Consider the following 19,378-nt stretch of genomic DNA (forward strand, 5'->3'; position numbering starts at 1 on the left):
TGGGGCACTTCCCTGACGGGAGCTGAGGAAAGGAATGGCCAGTTCTTTCCCTCTGTGGAGTTTGCTCTAAGGGGTGAACCCACAGCGGACACAGGGCGGCCCAGACAAGCAGGAGGGTCCATGCTTTGAAGTCTCCTGAGGCCACACACACTGACGGGCGGGGTCAGAGGCTGAGCTGCTGTGGCGGGGGGTCTGCCCTCCATTGCTTCTGCACCTCTGTGGGAAACATCCTGGGCCGCCCCCCACTCCGGGGAGCAGGGCCCGTTTCCCCACCCCCTCTGGGGAGCACCCAGGGCCCCCCCTCCGGGGAGCAGCCCAGCGTGGCCCAGCAGCCCCTCCTGCAGGTCCTGTCCATGGAGAAGAAGCTGGATTTCCTGGTGAACATCTACACGCAGCGCATGGGCGTCCCCCCGACGGAGACCGAGGCCTACTTCGGGGCCAAGGAGCCAGAGCCGGCGCCGCCATACCACAGCCCCGAGGACAGCCGGGACCATGGCGGCAGGAACGGCTGCATCATCAAGCTCATCCGCTCCGCCAGCTCCATGGGCCAGAAGAACTTCTCGGCACCTCCAGCCGCGCCGCCCGCCCAGTGCCCGCCCTCCACCTCGTGGCAGCAGCAGTGCCACCCGCGCCAGGGCCACGGCACCTCACCCGTGGGGGACCACGGCTCGCTGGTGCGCATCCCGCCGCCACCCGCCCACGAGCGGTCCCTGTCCGCCTACAGCGGGGGCCACCGGGCCAGCACGGAGTTCCTGAGGTCGGAGGACGCCCCGGCCTGCAGGCCCCACGAGGGCGCCCTGCGGGACAGCGACACGTCCATCTCCATCCCGTCCGTGGACCACGAGGAGCTCGAGCGCTCCTTCAGTGGCTTCAGCATCTCCCAGTCCAAGGAGAACCTGGACGCCCTCGGCAGCTGCTACGCCGCCGTCGCACCGTGTGCCAAAGTCAGGCCCTACATCGCGGAGGGCGAGTCGGACACGGACTCGGACCTCTGCACCCCGTGCGGGCCCCCGCCGCGCTCTGCCACGGGCGAGGGCCCCTTCGGCGACATGGGCTGGGCCGGGCCCCGGAAGTGAGGCCGCCCGCCGGCCTGCCCCGACTCCTGGCCTCCCGGTCTCGAGGCGGGCCCTCCGGGCCCTTTGCTCGGCGCGGCGCGGGCGCCCGTGTGGGGTGCTGGGCAGCCGCGCCCTCGGCCTCTCGCGCGGAAGGTCGGCGGAAGTTCTCTCCCAGCGAGGGACAGCCAGGCTGGCCGTGCCCGCTCTGTGGGCTCTGCAGACTGTTGGCCTGCGCGTGACGGAGGCCGGGGTCGAGGCTGAGGACGGGCCCCTGGCGGCTGGGTCGGGGCGTGGGCTGGGAGCAGGGCCGGGTGAGGGTGGCAGCGAGGGCCAGGCCTGTCTCGTGAGGCTCAGCGGCCTTGAGGCCTGGGTGGGCGCTGGCTGGCCCCTCGGGTGTGGCTTGTCTCCGCCCCCCGTTCCTGTCCTGCCCCATCTGTCTTGGGTGCCCGCCCAGAGCTGCTGGTCAGTGTCGCCCTCTTTCCCGTGGGTTCTCAGTGTCCTGTGATGGGAGCCGCCCGAGTCCAGTACCCTGGCCTGGAGGGGGCAGGGTGGCGGGGCTTGGGACCACCCCAGAGCAGAGCAACCCTCGGGCCTCCCGAACTCGGCTCCTGGGGGGAGGGGCCCGCCCCACAGGCACCTGGAAGGGGGTTCTTGGGGTCCCTTCCAGATGTGGAGGATGGCAGGTGTGCCCCGTGTCCTCTCCCCCCTGCCCTGGCCGGGTGCTGGTCGCCAGGCTGTGGCCAGCCCTGCGATACGGACCTGCCTGCGGGGAGAGGTGCTGGGCGGCCGGGGCGCTGCCCCAGGCTGGCCTTGTGCTCTGGGGCCCTGGGCCGGGCGGGTCGTGGTGAGCAGGCGTGCACGCTGTCCTCTGGGGACCCTGCCTCGCCTGCCCCCCATCGGCCCCTGATGGGCCCCGGGCTGGACAGTGCCGCAGCCACTGGGGACATCTTCAGTAGCGCAACCCGCGCCACCCAGAGACGAAGGCAGCGCTGTCTTGTAGGTGTCTCTCCTGTCCCCGCAGAGCTCACCGTCCCCCACCTGCTCCCCTCCACTGACCGGCCCCTTGGCTGTGACCTCTTGGTGTCCTGGGGTCAGAGACGCCCATCCCCACCCTGTATCCTGGGAAGCAGTGGCCCCCATCATTCCTGTCCCAGGCACCGGGGTCTGTGGGGCAGCAGCTTTGAGCTGGGATTCCAACCCCAGGAGGCGGAGCGGACCCTGTCCTGGGCCCCCAGCTGTCAGTGCACGGGGGCCTCTGGCATTTGGGGTGACGGGACAGCAAGCCTGGGCCCCTAGCGCCCTCTGAGGCAGTGACCTGTGCACCAGGGCTGGGCCCGCTGAGCCCCCCACACAGCGACTTGCCCAGAAACACGAGGTTCAAGGAGAGCCTCACTGTCTCCTCAGCACGCGTGTGTCTGTCCTGGTCGGTGAGGGAATCCGCTTGCTCTCCGGGAAGGACTTTGAAAGCAGCATCACGTGCCCCTGGCTGTCAGGGTCCTGACGCTCTGAGATCTCTGGGGAGCAGGGTCTGCAGCAGCCTCTGCGCGTGGCCCCCGCCCTCGCCGGGACACCCAGGGTCCCACCCGAGCGCACCTCTCTGCGGGGGCTGCTGGCCAGGCGGCTGGAGGGTGGGCTGGGCCCAGTGCAGGAGGACCCAGGCTCGGAGTCGGAAACCGTGGTCTGTGCTCAGGGCCGCAGCACGAGGACATCCCTCTCTTCCGGCCTCCCGGGAGGGGTTGGGCGTGGAACCTTCCTTGCGGCCCCCCTGGCCCCCTCCGCCCGGCGTGTCCACTCCGCACCCCCTCTCTTCCGGCCTCCTGGGAGGGGTTGGACGTGGAACCTTCCACGCGGCCCCCTGGCCCCCTCTGCCCGCTCCGCCCCCTCTTGTTCTCGAAGGCAATGTGTCTCCACCTCAGACCCTCAGTGGTGAGAAGAGCCCCTCCCAGTGTGGACACGCGTGTGCTTGGTGTGGCTGGCTTGAAGGGGCCCCGGCAAGCGGCCGCTCCTCTGCGTGAGGTCTGAGCCCCCTTCGCCCTCCTGCTCCGGGAGAGGGAGGCCCCAGCTGCAGGCCCCTGGGCCAAGCACGTCCACTTCCTGCCCAGCCCCAGCCCCTGCTCTCTGGCCCTGGGAGAGTCAGATTCAGGCCGCCAGCAGCAGGGACCCTCCCCTGTCGGATCTTGGTGGGCGTGGGTGCCCGGCCCTACTAGGAGGGGCCGTTGGCCACTGGAGAGAGTTTCGTGTCCTGTCCCACACGCTCCCTGTGCCGTGGGCCCCTGGTGATGGGAGGTGCCAGCCCAGACATACCTCTTGTCCCCAGAGCTGCTGAGCCAGACGCGGGCACCAAGGCCACTGCTGGGAGGGTCTCCGAGGTTGCGGCAGGAGGGGTTGAGGCTAGACTGTCGACGTGCTGCACTTAGCAAGGGGGCTGTGACGTCTCCTCTGTGAAATCCCGGCCCCTTGGAAGACAGGAGACCCATGTCTCTGCTTGAGGGACGGTCTGGGGGTGCAGTTTTGGGAGATGATGGGGTAGAGACTCCTTCTCAGGGGCCCCCAGACCCCGGCCCGAGCAGTGCGTGACCCTCCTGGCGTCCGTCCACTGCCCCGGGGTCCCCACCTTCAGGAGGTGTAGAAGGAAAGAGGCTGGGCGCTTTGGGAAGTCGGCGTGCTTCCTGGGCGCGCGTGTGTGACTGTGCCTGAGGACCCGCCCTGCTCCTCAGCAGGTGTGGCGAATGTTTCCCAGGACAAGCATTTTAGTTACTAGAGCACGCACCGCCCCCCAGCCCCTGACACACGCCTGTGCTCACACTCACGCCTGTGAACGTGCAGCACACACGCACTCACGCATGCACACATGCCGGCACACAGAGTCATGCACATGTGTTCTCACCCCCCCGCCACACGTGCACACACCCCCACGCACACACTCATACACACCCACGTGCACAGACACCTCGTCTGGCTCTGTGTCTCTGCCTGCTTTAAGTCAGAGGAATGAACGACTCTGGAGTTGCAGACGGTCCTGGGACGTTGACCCCTGGCTCGGGGTTCCAGCTGTCCCAGGCCTCTGGGCAGCACCGGAGACGGTCCACTCGAGCCCATCCAGGTCCCACCTGCCCCCTCCTCCTCCTCAGCTGCCCTGGAGGCTGTCCAGGATGTCGGGTCAGCCAGAGGCCAAGATAGCTTGGCTGGGCCAAGGAGGTCCTGGCATCCGTGGGCGTCCAGCTGTGACGCGGGGGCTCTGGCGCCTCCCCCTGCCCTCCTTAGCCATGTGGCCCGGCCCCGGCACCCTCTCCCTTCTCCGGTCCAACATCCCCTTCTTCTGTCCACGTGACAGCGTGAGCTGTGGCTCTCCTGGAGGATGGAGGGACCTCAGCCAGGTGGCAGGGGGCTCCCTTCCGGGCCTGGCTTCCTGGCGCTTCCCCATGGGAGACCACAGCGGCCCCACCCTCCTTTGGGGGTACTTGCCTGTGAGTCCACATCACGAGGGGCCCCCCTGGTTAGAACGAAGAGCCAGCAACTGACCTGTAATCACCACGTCCAGCCCGGAGCAGAGGCACCGGCTAGGCAGTTCCTCACAGCTTTCACACGTTGGTTTGTTTTAACTTCTCCGTTCCCTGGGCTTGTCCCCCGGTGGTCACTGATCTGAGACGTAAACATGGGAGAGAGAGGGGAAAGCGTCCTGTTTTCTCCTGCTCCCCGCCCCGTGAGGCAGACCCCCCCGTCCATGCTGTTTGTGGACAGAACGAGGCCCTGGGACGTCTCTGGATGCTTCCGAAGCCCTGAAAGGTGGAGGCTGCGGGGAGGCCTCTGTAGGAACCTTGTTTGTACTGTTTCGCACTCGCCCCAAATGTAAAGAAGGTGCTGGGCGCTCGTGGAGGCATCTGGCCCGGATTTCCTGCTGCAAAGTCAAGATCGGTTCTGCCCCCATGCCAGACCCTTGAATAAACAAGGTGTGAAGAGGGCGGGTCTGGCAGTGAGGACCCACCTGGAGGGTTTGGTGCACCTCGCGCCCAGGGAGTTCTGAGCAACAGGAGGGGCTTTGTGACCCCATAATCCCCAGTGCACACTGGTTCCCAATCAAACACTCCCTTCCCTGGCCAATGCTGTCCCGCGTGGTCCTCACTGTCCTCAGCAGTGGTGTGGACAGCCCTGCTCTCTGAGACCCCTGAGCAGACCTCCAGGCCGCCTGCTTGGATATACGGATGTTCGGTGTGGGGCAGGGGTGCTGGGTGAGGCCCCGCGGGGCTGGGCTGCCTGCTTGTGGTGCCCAGAGGAGCCTGCATGGCTGTCCCAGGACAGCTGCCTCCTGCGTTCCTGCCCCCGGGGCAGACTCCAGTGGGGCCGCTCGCCACCAAGTGCCAAGTGGGAGAGACAACTAGGGAGGGCTTCTTGAAGGAGGCGGTGTGCTGGGATCAGGGGCTCATGCCTGCCTTCTCTCCAAGGGATCTGGGAGAGCTGCTGCCCAGGCCCGGATACTGTAGTCCCTGGGACCTGCCCCGCGTGAGTGGGGTCCACAGTTGGCTGGATTCTGCTGTCTTGTGAGGGGTGGGGGCTGGCGGCAGATGCCAGAGGAGGGGACGCTGGAGGGAGGGGAGCTTATGAAGCCGGTAGAGAGCGTGAGAAAGAGATGCTCTACGGGGGAGAGACCCCTCTGGGTCAGAGGAGGAGTTGGGTGGTCTCTTGTCTTGGACACTTGCATGGGTGCCCCCGCCCGACAGAGGGGTGGCTGGATGGCCCTGTCCAGAGGCACCCTCGGGACGGGCAGATCAGGTGCCAGGAGAGGAGGGGACCCTCCTGGGGGTGGTCCTCGGTCCTGGGATTTCCAGGTGGGTGCGTGGACTTTGCCAAACGCCGCACGTCCAGCTCTGACTGGGTTTCATGAAGTTGTTGCCTTAATGCACGTTGATGAAAATTCACCAAGGTCACCCCCTGCCCCCTTGGCCTCCTCCAGGCACCAACACAGGACCCCGCTGCCTATCTCCGTTCAGGGTCTGCAGGACCACGTCCATAGCAAGTGCAGAGCGGGTGGCGGGCCTCACGTCATCACTCCTGCAGGGGCCCAGCCCACCCGCCCGCCCGGGGGTCCCTGTGCCCCCATCCCACGCCGTCCTCACAGCCATCGCCCTCCGGCCCCAAGGCGGCTGCAGCCCCCCATCTGCGCTGTTGCTTTGGCTGTCTTTGCACTTTTGTTCATGTTCATGCTCCAAAGAATATGTCATGATGCCTTCGGTACTGATGAGCACCGTCTCACTCAAGTCCCTGCAGCACAGCCGGGCCTCTTCTCCTGGATGTGTCACACTCCGCCCCGTGACAGGTGACGTGTGCGCCGTCCGTTTTCTAGGGACAGACGCCCAGGGAAAGAACTCTAGTTTTCTATGGACCAGCCGAGATTCTCACTCCACTCACTGTCAGGTTGACACTTGTGCCGCCAGGAGGGCCCAGCGCGGGTCTGCCGGGGGACTGTAGGTGTGGAATCTGGCGGCAGGGACGCATGTGGAAAGTTCTGGAAAGCTCTACCGCCACGGGGACGAGTTTGGATGCCCAGTGGACCTGTGCACTTAGTAAAACACAGTGATTCAACCTGGACAGTGTGTGGTCTCTTTCCTTGCGTCTCGGGGCTGCTGGCCTGTGGCAGGGCTCACGCAGGGTTCCGCCCTCCAGGGTGAGGGCGCTGGGCACTGCTGAGGTCCTTAATGAAGGACCACAAGCCAGTGGCTTACACAACAGAAACCCACGCTCACGGAGCTGGGCCTGGGGCCTGAGTCCGTCGCGCTCCCCACCTGGCCCTTCTCTCCACCACTGGGACGGCAGGGGCCCTGGGACCGGACCTTCCAGCTTGGGGCCCTCAGGAAATGGTGGGTGGGTGCCCGTGCGCGGGGCCCTGTTCTCGGGCTTGGGCTCCGCGCACGTGGGTCTGCACGGTGGGTGGAGACCCAGAACTCGCTGCTGGTGCCCGGCTTGGGCTCCGATGTCCTCGGAGCCCCTCCTGCTGGGCGTGGCACCTGCTCGGTCATGCGCCCATACCTTCTCTCCAGCGGGGGGAGGGGCTGGAGGGTGGTGGGCGAGGCCATCGCATCTCCCACCCAGAGGGCTGCAGCGAGGGCCCGGCTGCGGGTGGGTCTGAGACGCGGTGGTGAGCTGAGCCTGTGTGTGTGTAGCTCTGCTGCCCACTGCCTTCTGGAACTTTCCACCCCACTGGCCCCCTCCCCGGGCCTCCCGGGGGTCAGCTGAGTGGGAAGAGCAGCTCGGCAGGACAGGACCCCGAGAGGCAGTGACCGGGCCTGGACTGCTGCCCCGCAGCCTCTTCCCAGGCAACCTGGCCTGCAGCAGGGGCTTAGGGAGGGGCCTGGCAGGCCCAGGCCACCCACCAGAGGCCTCTGGGCTGCAAGGCTTCCAGAAAGTTCTGGGCTGGGGCGTCCTTGGGGAGAGCTGGGCTCCTGGTGCAGCCGGGCTTCTGCCTGCAGGCCCGGGGTCGTCTGCTGGGTTCACCTCTGTCCACCCGGAGCACCAACCAGGGTCCTGCCACGTCCTTGCCCGTCTGCTAGAGCCAAAGGGCGGAGGGTTCCAGAGATGAGGCGTCATGGCAGACCCGGGAGGCCGAGCTCTCCCTCCCAGAGGTGCTGGCCCAGGGGCATGATGGGTGCCTGCTGCCACAGGGCCACTTGGGCACGTCTCGTCCGCTGGCCCCTCTCCCATCCTGAAATCTCCCCACCACGCCCGCCATGTCCTGCCCCTTCCACCTGCCTGGGGGCAGGGAGATGATGTCCCCCCCGCCGTGGTGCATTCCCAGATGGCTGATGAGCTCGTGGGGTGCCTCTGAGTGCCACGGGTGAACGGGGCAGGGGATCCAGCATGTGAGTGCTGGCCTGGGGGCATCAGACGGGGCTGTGGTCACGGAGTGACAGGACACGTGGCAGACAGGCGCTGTGGGCAGGGGCGGGCTGGCGGGAGGCTGGCGGGGAATGCCAACCCCCAGGGGTGCGAGGCCGCTGCCCGCCTCTAAGCCCCTCCAGGAAGGACGCCCCCTCTGGCCCTTCCTGGGCCCCAGGGCCGCCGCATCCAGATGCCACTAGGTGGCAGCACTCACCCGGAGGACGGGGACCTGGAGCCCACCTGGGGCAGCCCTGCTGCTCCCAGGGACCCATCAACTCTGAGGTCGGTGCTCGGCTTGGAAAGGCTGCCTGGTGGCTTCTGCTGGACGGACGTCCCCAGGCCTGGCCCTGGGCTCTGTGGCGCCTCGGGAAGGGCCTGAGGGGTCAGAGGAGGGCTCGTGCTGTGCGGGCTCCTGCGGAGGGTGGGCTGGAGGGGAAGGGGCTGGGACGCTAGCTGGGCCTCAGGACAGCAGGAGGAGCTGCTCGCTCCAAGCCCCTCGGCCTGGGTCCCCGCGTCCATCCACTTGCCCAGTGTCTGCGGTCCAGCTCCTTCCACTGCTCTGCAACCTGGGGGCTCACGCAGCCCCAGCCCCGCCTGGACCCTCGAGCCTGCAGCCCACGGGGTCCCAGGGCCACGAGGGGGATGTCCTCGGAATTGGCCCGGCTCCGCCCAGGACAGGCCCAAAGGCTTCTCTGGGAGTGGTGCCCTTCATTCATTCACTCATTCATTCATTCATGAACAGGTTAGCGTCGGTCCCCAGGAGCAGCGACCAGAATGAGGCAGACACAGGCCTTGGGCTCATGGAGTCTGAAACCCAGATGGTGGACACCACCTGTGAAGCCTGACCTTTCATGACAGCTGCTGAAGCACAGACGTTACGGACAGAAGTGCCACTGTGCGCGTGAGGTCAGAGGTCAGACAGCTCAGTGGGGTGGTCGCGGGCTGCCCTCACTGGCTTGTAGGACACATTTGTCTCAAGGCGGAGCCCAATCCAACCCTGGGTTAGCAATCCTGATGGGCTCTGGGTGCAGCAGGCCCTGGGGCAAACCTTGACCCTCGACCCTCCGGGGGCCCAGCCGATGATGTCCGGTGCTGGGGACCGCCCCTGCAAGGAGCTGGAACGCGGGGTGGGGGCTCGGGCACAGGGCTGGCCGGTGCCAGGTGGAGCCATCTCCTGTCACTGGAACTGCTGCCCGGAGCAAGGCCTCTGTTGTTACCGTCTCCCTTTCCGGAAGCTGATGGAGCAAATCTCCCTGACCTTCTCCTAACACAGCTCAGCTCAGACCCGTGCCAGGAGCGCAAGAGGCAGGCAGGGGCGCTGGGCTTGTCTGCAAACTTTATTACATCCGCGAGGCTGGCCCTGCAGGTCAGGGCTCTGGGCTCTGGTGACACCCGGGTAGGTTGGAGGTGGCACTGCCCCGTCCAGCTCTCCACCCGGGGCCCCGCTGCAAAATTCGGAGCTTTCACGGGCAGGGCAGAGGGTTCACTGAGCAGGGACCCAGCCCGAGTCACTGCCTGGTGTTTCAGGAGCCCCCAGACCGCACCTCAAACGCAAGCATGGGGGTTTACGGGAAACCAGCTGTCCACACCCGCCCAACCCGCTGCGGGCTCAGAAACTGCACATTCTCGCTTCTCCCGGCAGAGGGCAGGCCTGGAAGCTTCTGTGTGTGTGAGCAGAGGCGTTCCTACCTCACCGAGTCCTGCTTTTCTCCCCTGCGACCCCTCTGCCTGGCCCGCCTCGCCCCTCCTGCAGCCCAGCCCCGGGCTCCTCCCTCCATGCTTCTGTACTCTGCTCCCTTTGACCTGGGCACCATTCTGCTCTGAAGCCTTCCGTGGCTCCCCAGTGCCTGCAGGGAAAAGTCCAAACCCTTCCTCCCCACACTGGGGCCTTCCCCGGGGGGCTCTGCCCGTCCCCGCAGCACGCAAGGGTCGTGCTTCTCTCCGTGCACAGCCCACCCCTCCCCTCCCCCCATTCCCCTCCCCTCTGGTCCTTCCGGGGGCCACCTCCGCTCCTGCTTCCTCCTCGTGGCCTCTGCGCTGCCCTGCACCAGTGCCCCTCCCTCGCGTGGACTTGCATCCCGGGGGTGGCGTTCAGCCCCTCCGTCCCCCCATCCTCCTCTCCATGGGCCCCTTCTCCTGAGGCCCTCCCGTCTCTCCAGGGCCAGCTCCTTGAGCCTGCGGACCTGAGTCCCTGAAGACCCGCTGGGGTTAGACGCCAGGAAAGTCCTGAAATCCGGGCACAGCTGGGTCCTCAGGAAACCCTGCCCCATAGCAGCCATCATCTGCTTTTACAGGATGCAAAACTATCATTTCTTTTTCAATTTAAGATGAAACGGTTTAGCTCAAGCAATTGGCATTTTACTTCTGCACGTGCAGAGGGAGGTCTAGCTGGTGATGCTGGCACGTGGCTTGTTCTTCTCAGACACTTGTAGGCGGAAAATGCCTGTCGGTCTTTGTGGATGGCCTTGAGACCGGGCCGGGCTGGGAGCAGTGAGCCCAGGGGCAGTTTGGGACCCTCGCCTCCTGCCTGGAGAGACCCTGGGTGAGACCTGCCCGGGGCTGCCACAGGCCAGTGGACAGAGAGGGAGCTGGGTGCAGGACTCATGCTCACTAGAGCCAGAGACCACGTGGCCAAGAGCATCTATGGAGCACCTACTGAATGCGTCCTTTGTTCTCTGCACTGTGGAGAGGCAGGGGAGAAGGCACGGCCCCGCCCCTGAGCCCCTCAGGGACCTGCTGGACTGGGGGTGCTGAGGGGACAGTGGGCGCTCCGACAGTCCAGTGGCCAGTCTGCACCCAACAGTGGCCCCGATCCAGCCGCCTCTTCCCTTGGCCCCCAGCCCAGGAGCTGGAGAAAATAGCTCAGCCCCATCCGCCCCGCCCACTGGAGCCAGACAGCTGGAGCTGGGACTCCCTCCTTGACATTCAGAGCTGCTAATTTTTCATCGCGGGGTGGGTTTGACATTTGCATTGGAATCGTTTCTGTTAACTTCCTCCCCGTGGCTGGCGCAGAGGTTGAATCCTCCTGGCTGCCCGCACCACCATCTGCTGTCCACCCCACCCTGGGGGCCCCGGCCACCTAGGCGCAGACCTGGTGCTGCGGGGCACCTGGGGCCCCCATCCTCCACCCAGGCCCTGCCCCCACCTTGACCTCAGGACATGGCTGCCCACCCTGACCCCCGGCCACGCTCCAAGGCAGACTCCCCCATACGGGTCCCCGGTGGGCCCTGGTCCCGGCGCCGCCTTCCCTGGCAAAGCCCATCACACCTGCTCCTCCCAAGTCCGCATCCCCTGCCTTAGGTCGGGTGTGGCTCTGTCCTTCCCACCGCAGCGCCCGCACTCGTGGGTATCCCCTCGGCGCCCAACCAGCCGAGGTGCACACTCCCTGCAGCACCCGTGCCTCACGTGCCCCACCCCTGCCCACTCTCCCGGATTCTGCTGTGCCTGCACCCGGGAACGGGTGACCGCCAACCCCGGGCGGGAAAGTTCGCCTGTTTGTAGACAAGGGCCCAGGGGGATGGGGCCTGTGACCCGCAGCCTTGCCTCTCCCCAGGCTTCTGATGGGGTTGGGGCAGGGAGGGAGAGGGCTGCCTAAGGAGAGAGGTGTAGGTGGGCGCGCAGAGCAGGGCCGATGACGGCTTTGCAGGGGGGAGTGGGCCTGACGGAGCCCCCTGTTGAGAGCCCAGTGCCTCCCACCCTAAGGCTGACCTGGGAGCCCGGCCCAGCGCCCGTCCCTCCTCTCCCAGGACAAGTTCCCCTGCCGGGAGTTTGTCCTCCATTTGCCGCTTGGCCTGCGTTCAGAGCCTCCTCCCTATTTACGCGAAAAACCTGAGGCTCAGAGAAGCTAGGCAGCCTGGCCGGAGGTGCCGGGGGAGACGGGGGCACAGGAGGCCCCCACGGGGACACGGCAGAGTGGGCTGAGTGCCTCTGCCCGTGGGCATACCTCCCCTGAGCTCTCAGAGAGCCACCCTGGGGGTGACAGGCTGGCTTCCGGAAGAAGCGGGTCCATGGGGTCTGAGAGGTTGGTTCCCGGAAAGCCTCAGAGCTTGAGGACAGCAGAGTGAGCCAGCTGGGGGGCGGCGGGGGGCCTCAGACCCCTGGGGCCCCTGCCTGGCCCTCCAGAAACAGGACGGGAGGCAGAAACGGTGGGGCAGACACCTGCGCCCTCCTTCTGTGAGGGGAAGACCCACCCCCAGGCTGGAGGGAACCCGAGCGGCCTCCCCGGGCGCCGCCGATGGGCACCCCAGGCTGTGGCCTCCACGGGGATGGGGTCCCTGTCGGAGAGGAGGAGGGCCTCCCACCCATCCAGGGACTGGTCTGGATCCCCACCCCAGATGCTCCCCACCAGGACTCTCGGAGCCCGGGGACCCCCGGCGGCATCCCTGTGGCTCCCGCTGTACTGAAAACGCCCAGAGTGGGGAAGGTGCTGGCGTCATGGGTGTTCACAGGACAAACGGACCAGGCAGGGTGTCTCCTAGTGGTGGCCACAGCACACACCCCACGGGCTCCTCTCTCAGGGGACCCTCACTTCTGGAATCCAGCCAAGGCCACCAGGGACACACGTGGGGGTGTCCTGGCCGACAGCTAGTGCCAACGCCAGCTTGCAGGTGACACTCCCAGCCCCTGGCGGAGGCCCAGAACTTTGTCCCCTCTGTGACCTGTCCAGATCCCTCCCTGGTCTTCAGAAGCCGTGGGAGATAATACGTGGGTACCGTTGTTTGAAGCCGCTAGGTTCGGGGTCATTTGTTGTGCAGCCACAGATAGACAAACACAAGATCACAGGGCAAGGGACACGGATCCTTGGCACAGGGGTGTGGCCCCCAGGGGCACAGGGGGAGAGTGGCGGGGTGCCTGCTGTCTCCCTTCTCGGAGACAGGGTTTGTGCAATGCTAATGGCGTGGAGACGGCGTGGACAGCGGGTCTCTTCTTAGTCAGCGGAAGCTTCTCATCAGGAGTGGATGCCGAATTTTGCCAAATGTTTTCTCCGCATCTATTGAGATGATCATAGGGTTTTTCTTCTTTGGTCTGTTAATACGTTGAATTACACCAAATACTTTCTGAGCCCTGAACCAGCCTTGCATCCTGGGTTGAGCCCTAAGTGGTGTGATGTATCAATATTATTCTCTCCGTCTGTGGCTGGGTGCATATGACGACGAACCGTCCTGCAACATCCTGGGTTTCGAGCTCATCGGGGAAACGGACAGGAGTGTGTCCTCTCCTTCTGAAAGTGATTGTGTAACACTGGCATTATTACTTCTCACCTATTTGTTAGAATTTACCAGAGAAACCCTGTGGGCCTGGAGTTTTCTTTGTTGGAAGGCTTTAACCTCAAGTTCAATGTCTTTAGACATGTGCAGGACCGTTCCGGCTCCGCGTCTTTGAGACCCAGCATTGGTGGTTGGTGTCTTTCAGGCAATTGTTCCGTTTCGTCTAAGTTATTGAATATACGTAGCATCCCCTCCCGTAGCACTTTTAATCACCGTGGCATCGACAGTGGCGCCCCCGCTCCCTGCCGGCCTCCCTGATGTTAGTAATTCGTGTCTTCTTACTCCCTTTTTTGATTGACGAGTTGTCTAAAGGTTTAGCAGTTTTGTTGCCTTTTTCAAAGAAACAGATTCTGGTTTGAAGAACTTTATTGTTTTTCTGTTTTCGATTTCATGGATTTCAGCTTTAATCTTTATTTTTTCCTTCCTTCTGCTTTCTTTTATTTTTTTTTTAATTAATTAATTTATGGCTGTGTTGGGTCTTCGTTTCTGTGCGAGGGCTTTCTCTAGTTGCGGCGAGCGGGGGCCACTCTTCATTGCGGTGCGCGGGCCTCTCACCGTCGCGGCCTCTCTTGTTGCGGAGCACAGGCTCCAGACGCGCAGGCTCAGTACTTGCGGCTCACGGGCCTAGTTGCTCCACAGCATGTGGGATCTTCCCGGACCAGGGCTCGAACCCGTGTCCCCTGCATTGGCAGGCGGATTCTCAACCACTGCGCCACCAGGGAAGCCCCCTTCTGCTTTCTTTAGGGTTAATCTTCTCTTCCCTTTTTAGTTTCTTTAGGGAGAAGCTTAGGTTACTTATTTAAACCTCTCTTCTTTTCTAATATAAGCATTTAACTATAAATTTCCCTCTAAGCCCTGCTTTACCTGCCTCCCATAAATTTTTTTTGCATTTTTGTTTTAGTTTAATATTTTCAAATTTCCTGTGAGACTTCCTTTTCTGTGGGTTATTTGGGGGTGTGCTGTTTAATTTCCAAATATTTGTGGGGTTTTCCACACATCATTCTGTTTTGATTTCTAGTTTGAGCCCCTTATGTTCTGAGGCTGCACTTTGTACGATTTCTATCCTTTAGGATTGGCTGGGGTTTGTTTTATGACCCAGAATACGGCATTTCTTGGTGAGTGCCACGTGTCTGCTGCTGTTCTGGAAACGTCAATTCGATTGAGCTGGTTGACGGTGCCTGTTACTGGTTTCAGTTTGATACGATCACAGGCAGTCTCTCACGGTGGCTCTGAAGGTGCCAGAGGGGAAGGTGGTGGCCGCAGGTGGGACACCGGGGCAAACAGGAGGGGCTCAATGAGCCACTTCGTGTTCAGCTCCCCACACCCCAACCCCCGGCCCTGGCTGGTGCTCACTTATTACATAACAGACCTTGGACCTGGCTCCGCAGTAAATAGGATCCCAGAGCAATGCTGGCTCACGCAGACCGTCCCGGGGCATCCTGGAGACGGGTCCCCTCCTGTGGTGGTTCCTGCAACGCGGCACCTGTGAATTCTGGGTGTGCTTGGTTTCCCCAGGGGCTGGGATGGACCAGTGGGTTTACAGACGGTGCACCCCACAAGGACAGGTGCTGGGAAAGGGGCTCCCAGACTCAGATCTCTTTGGCCCCTGAGTCAGAGGACACCTGCCTCCTCGGAGCTACACAGAGGGTTCTTGGCGAATCCTCAGCACCCAGGTGGTGGGTGAGGCTCTGGTCATACCCGCCCTGCAGCCCAGGGAAGGAGCAGCGTCCAGGTGTGAGGCCGTGCCTGCGGTGTCCCGTGGGGACACGTCGCCCGCGAGCATGTGGGGGGAGCCGGGGCTCCCTGGGGGAAATGAAAAATTAAATTTGCGGGGTGGGCACCGAGGCTGGGGCCCCTGGCCAGGCAGGTGCCTCGGAAAACAGTTTGCTGGGTCTGTGTCCCAGGGTCAAAGGGGGCGTGGCTGCTGAGGACATGAAAATGAATCATTTTCTTCAGGCAGCCAGAAGGGATCAGGCAAATATTTTATGTGCCCTTTAAAAAAATTTGGCCGAGAGAGGCTTCTGTTCGTCAGACAGCCCTGCAGGTGACAGGGCCGGTGACGCGGAAACCGCAGGTGTGTCACAGCTCTGAGGCCTGCCTGTCACCCACCTGCTCCCCCGGGGTCGGGGGAGGGTGCCTGGCCCCCTGGACAGCTGGGCCGCGGGTGGGGGTGTCTTCCGCCGCAAGACCCTCTCCTGAAGGGCGGGCGCCGGGTCAAGGGCAGACCGACTGTCTCGGTGGGAGGGGTCTACCTGGGTGACAGCTCACGCCGTGGCATGAGGCAGGGGTCCAGCTGCACAAGCCCATTTGCCCACACAACCTGGGAGACAGGGCTTGGAATGCAGGGGTCTCTCGGGTGCTGGAGCCCCTCACGGTGGGGGATTGCCTTCCCTGGGGGCAGACGAGGGATTCCTGGTCCTTCCCAGCGCCCTCTTCCCCGTGTCACCCAGGGCCGGCAGGACCAGGGTCTTCTGATGGGGGGGGCCCGTGCTGCCCTCCCCCTGCGAGCAGGGCCTGAGCCCGGACCAGGTGGGAGCCTCAGTCCCAGGGGGTGGGCAGCCCTCCCGACTTGAAAAGGCCAGGAGGGCCCCGATCTCTGGTTTATTCATCTTTCTTTCCAAGGGTCCCACCGACTCTGCCCGACACATGCTCCCCAGCACAAGGGCATAGAACACCTGGGGCGCTGGAGCCCCACGTTAGGGATCAAATTGGGGAGCCCCCCGCCAATACCCTGGATGCCGTCGAACAGGTGGTGCTGCCCGGCACCCGCTCTCCCAGCTCTGTGAGGGGCTTGGCGCTGCTCGGGGCCCTGGGGTGGGCTGGGTTAGGGTCTCCTGCCAGCAGCCTGGGGCGGGGGGTGGGGGGCGTCCGGCTCCTCGGCAGTGAACTGCATCCGCAGCTGCCTTTTTCCAGAGGGGGGTGCAAGCCCCGAGAGCCTCGTGGGGAAATCCATCTTCTTCCCCAACGTGAAACTGACTTCCACTTAAACCACAGCTTGGGAGGAAGGAGGTGATGCAGGGTGCCCTGGGGTCCCATCACAGAGGGCGCTCTCCAGGTCAGCCTTCCCCTCGGGGAGCCCCTGCCCCACTATCCTCCACCAAGACGTGCTCCACCCCCCACCAGCAGGTCCTTCCCTCCCCGGGCTCCCCAGACTGAAAACTGAAAGGCAGCCCGGCTTGGAAGGAAGGGGGCTCATGCAGGAGGTGAGGGCGGGTGGCTGGGAGGCGCCAGCAGCTCCCCCTCTGTCTCTCTGAGCTGAAACGTCCATGGGGACCAGGCCAGGCCAGACGCTCCGACTTCTGGGGTCAAGTCTAAACGCCCACCTTTCCCTTCTTTCTCTGTTGAATGTCAGGGGCCAGCAGGGAAAGGAGGCTGACCCCCCAGACTCAAATGAGTCTGACACTCAGCACATGGTGACCCAAGAATACGGCATTTCACGTCCAGTGGGCCACCATCCCATCAGTTCCTGTGTGTCCTGGGCCTGGGGTTACGGAAGGACCCATGCTTCCAGTTTTTATTCCCAACTCAGGCAAATTCCAGCAATTTCTGTGGGCTGAGAAATTTGCATCAGAGATGACTTTAGTATCAAAGATTGAAATGTAGGACGTGTGTGTGTTTGAAATGATACCCGTTATTCAAATGCCCTGAGGAAAGAGCCCCAACGGGCCACTGAGGCGCGTTATCAGTTGCCAAGTTCGTCTGCTCAACAGGACGAAGGGCACGGGCTGGACTGCGGCTGTGCCCGCCCCTCGCAGGACCCGGCGGCCCCTCTGCTGAGATTTGCTCCTCCCCACGGCTCAGCCCCTCTGCTGGGCCCTGGGCCTCTGCTGGGTGGAGGCTGGAAGACTGGGCGCCTGGCTATGAGGGGGAAAGCCCACCAGACAGAAAACCTGCTGCTCCGGAAGCGTTCCTGGCATGGGGCTGCTGCCCTCAGCAGAGGCGGGAGGCCGTCCCCCGCCCCCCGTTTATCCTCAGCCTCCCCTAGGCTCGAAGCAGCAGATGACGGGCCTGCCTGCTGGCCTTGAGTCCCTGGACAAGGAGGCCAGGGACGGACAGGGCCCACCCGGCACCCCACGCGGGGGTCCAGCTACTGGCCTTCCTCTCCCAGGGATGTGAGAGATTGGACCCTTCTCATTGGTGACTTCTGTCTCCTGGTGGGCTTCCTAGAAGGGGGCGTGGTTGTCCCTGGACAGCATGACCCCTGCCCCACCCCCGCACTGTAGTGAAAGGGGAGGTTTCCTCTCTCTGGGCCTCAGCGTCCCATCTTCAAGATGGCTCTGGCTGGACGAGGTCCTGGACAGGCTGGAGGTAGGGGAGCCCGTGCTCCCTCGCCGCGCTCACTCATTCAGGGTCACGGTGCCCCAGCCCCACTCTCATCAGCCAGCTCAGGGTCCCGCCTTCAAAGGGCTCACAGTCCAATGAGATGCGACCAACAGAGGCACCTGCATGTTGCTATGGAAACACGCTGCGAGCTATGGGCTGGGGATGGGCCCGGAGGGTCTGCGATGAGGTACTGAAAGATGAATGAGTTTCCAAGCCCAGAGACCTCGGAGGAGGTGGGTCGGGAAGTGTGTCCTCCTGGGCGAGCGAGAAGCTTCTGGGATGGACGAGAAACTCCCACACGTGGGATCACTCAGCCTGGTCCACGCCTGGCGCCAGGCGCCTGTTTATCTGAAAACCTCCCAGCAAAGTCGGTCGCAGAGCTCAGGCCATTCTGTCTTCTCCCTGGTTTGGGTGCGCAGACAGAGCCGTGGCCATGCGCGTGGAGCGCCGGGCAGACAGCTGGGCTGGAGAGGTGTGGGTGTCCCGACTGCCAGCCAGGCCCAGCGCGGAAGACCTGGGCCGTCCAGGAGCCAGGCTCCACCCCCTCCCCCGCAGGGGGCTACGTGGGCCGAAGTCATGGGCCAGGGTCCACCGGCTGGGCCTCAAGGTGCTTATTTGCCCCCATCAAAGCCCCCACCAGCTTGTCCCAGAGTTCAAGAGGTCAGTGGGGAGGGGTCCTGCCCGGGCACAGCTCCGTGGTGGGTCCCGAGGCACCCTGGTCCACGCGAGTCCCTGGCAAGCGCCCGGCGAGCAGGTTGCCGTCCTGCTGCGGCTGCAGTTAGGACAGGGAGGCCCCTCGGGCGGAGGGTCTCGCCACGGCAGCTCAGCCCACAGGTCGCAAGCGGAGAACCCACCTCCTCAGGAACAGCCTGGTGACATCCTGCAGGATTGCCGGTGGGTGAGCGTGGCTGAGGGTGGGTGAGTCGGGCCGGTGGAGCCCCTCTACACCACCGCCACCTGCCCTCAGCCCGCCCACCTCCCTCTTTCAGAAGGCAAGTGTCCTTGGCAGCTCTCCTCTGCTTAAAGGGGCAGGCCCCCGAAGGCACCTGGTCAGGGCCATGGTGGTCTGCGGAGAAGCGGGAGGGCCCCCTTTGTGCTCAGGCCATGGTTTGTAAGCTCTGGGGGCTGCGGCCCTGCAGAGACACCCCCAGGCCAGCCAGGGCCCCAGGTCCCTCTGCTGTGCCTTTCTTGGGCAAGCCCTTCTCCCGTGTCCAGCCTCCCCAAGGTCAGTTCCCATCGTGGGTGGTGCTGGCTGGACAGCAGGACCCTGTGTGGGGCCCCGGCTGCAGTGTGCACGGTGATTCAAGGGGTAAGTACGACTTTCAGCCCCAGCTGCCGAAGAGGAAAGGGAGGCTCAGGCCGGTTACCGCTTGCTGAGGGCTGGACTCGAACCTGGGCCCCGTGGACGGTGCTCTCGGCTGTGGCACCAGCGGCTCTCCCTTAGTGCCACCCCGGGAGTTTTCTTTAAATCTGCGTCTCCAGGGCTCCACCTCCGGCCCATGAGTGGTCTGCGGGCTGAGGCCCAGGAGCCGGCCTTCCGTCCTGTGCTGGAAACACAGCGGCCTGCAGCGCCCACCCACCTGTCTGTCTGAGCCGGGCCTGGGACGCAGGGACCCCAGGGGAGAGGCAGGTGGGAGAAGTGCAGCCGGCTGAGGCCTGGCTGGGGGCGGCCTGGAGGGGAGGCTCCCGGGCTCCCTTCACCCCGAGGCCTGCCCTCCTGGTTACTTTGTGAAGGTGACCAACGAGGCACTGGGGGGCTGCCGGGTGGGCCCACGGCGGGAGGAGGTTGGATGACGGCTGTCTGACCGCCCTCCTGGGCTGGAAGGGCCCCAAAGTGGGCGCCGTGACCGGGCAGCCCAG

General features: G+C 64.1%; 2 protein-coding genes across 8 annotated transcripts in view; one reads left to right on the forward strand and one right to left on the reverse strand.

The window, feature by feature from the left end:
• Positions 1–1,079, forward strand: part of KCNQ2 (potassium voltage-gated channel subfamily Q member 2) — a 48,524-nt gene extending 47,445 nt beyond the window's left edge. For all 7 annotated transcript variants that reach the window (XM_082360070.1, XM_082360067.1, XM_082360073.1 and 4 more), the window contains one exon: positions 345–1,079. In XM_082360070.1, the coding sequence (XP_082216196.1) occupies positions 345–1,076 (732 nt within the window). In that variant the 3' untranslated portion in view covers positions 1,077–1,079. The remainder of the gene's footprint in view (positions 1–344) is intronic.
• A 1,465-nt stretch (positions 1,080–2,544) lies between these two features.
• LOC309613348 (uncharacterized protein) lies at positions 2,545–3,532 on the reverse strand (the record flags this gene model as incomplete). The annotated part of the gene is made up of 2 exons (XM_082360078.1): positions 2,545–2,820; positions 2,903–3,532. 2 exons carry the CDS (start codon positions 3,530–3,532, stop codon positions 2,545–2,547), a joined length of 906 nt encoding a protein of 301 aa, XP_082216204.1.
• Positions 3,533–19,378: the final 15,846 nt, after the last annotated feature.

This window comes from Balaenoptera borealis, assembly GCF_965194805.1.
Source record: "Balaenoptera borealis genome assembly, chromosome: 16".
Classification (NCBI taxonomy): Eukaryota; Metazoa; Chordata; class Mammalia; order Artiodactyla; family Balaenopteridae; genus Balaenoptera; species Balaenoptera borealis.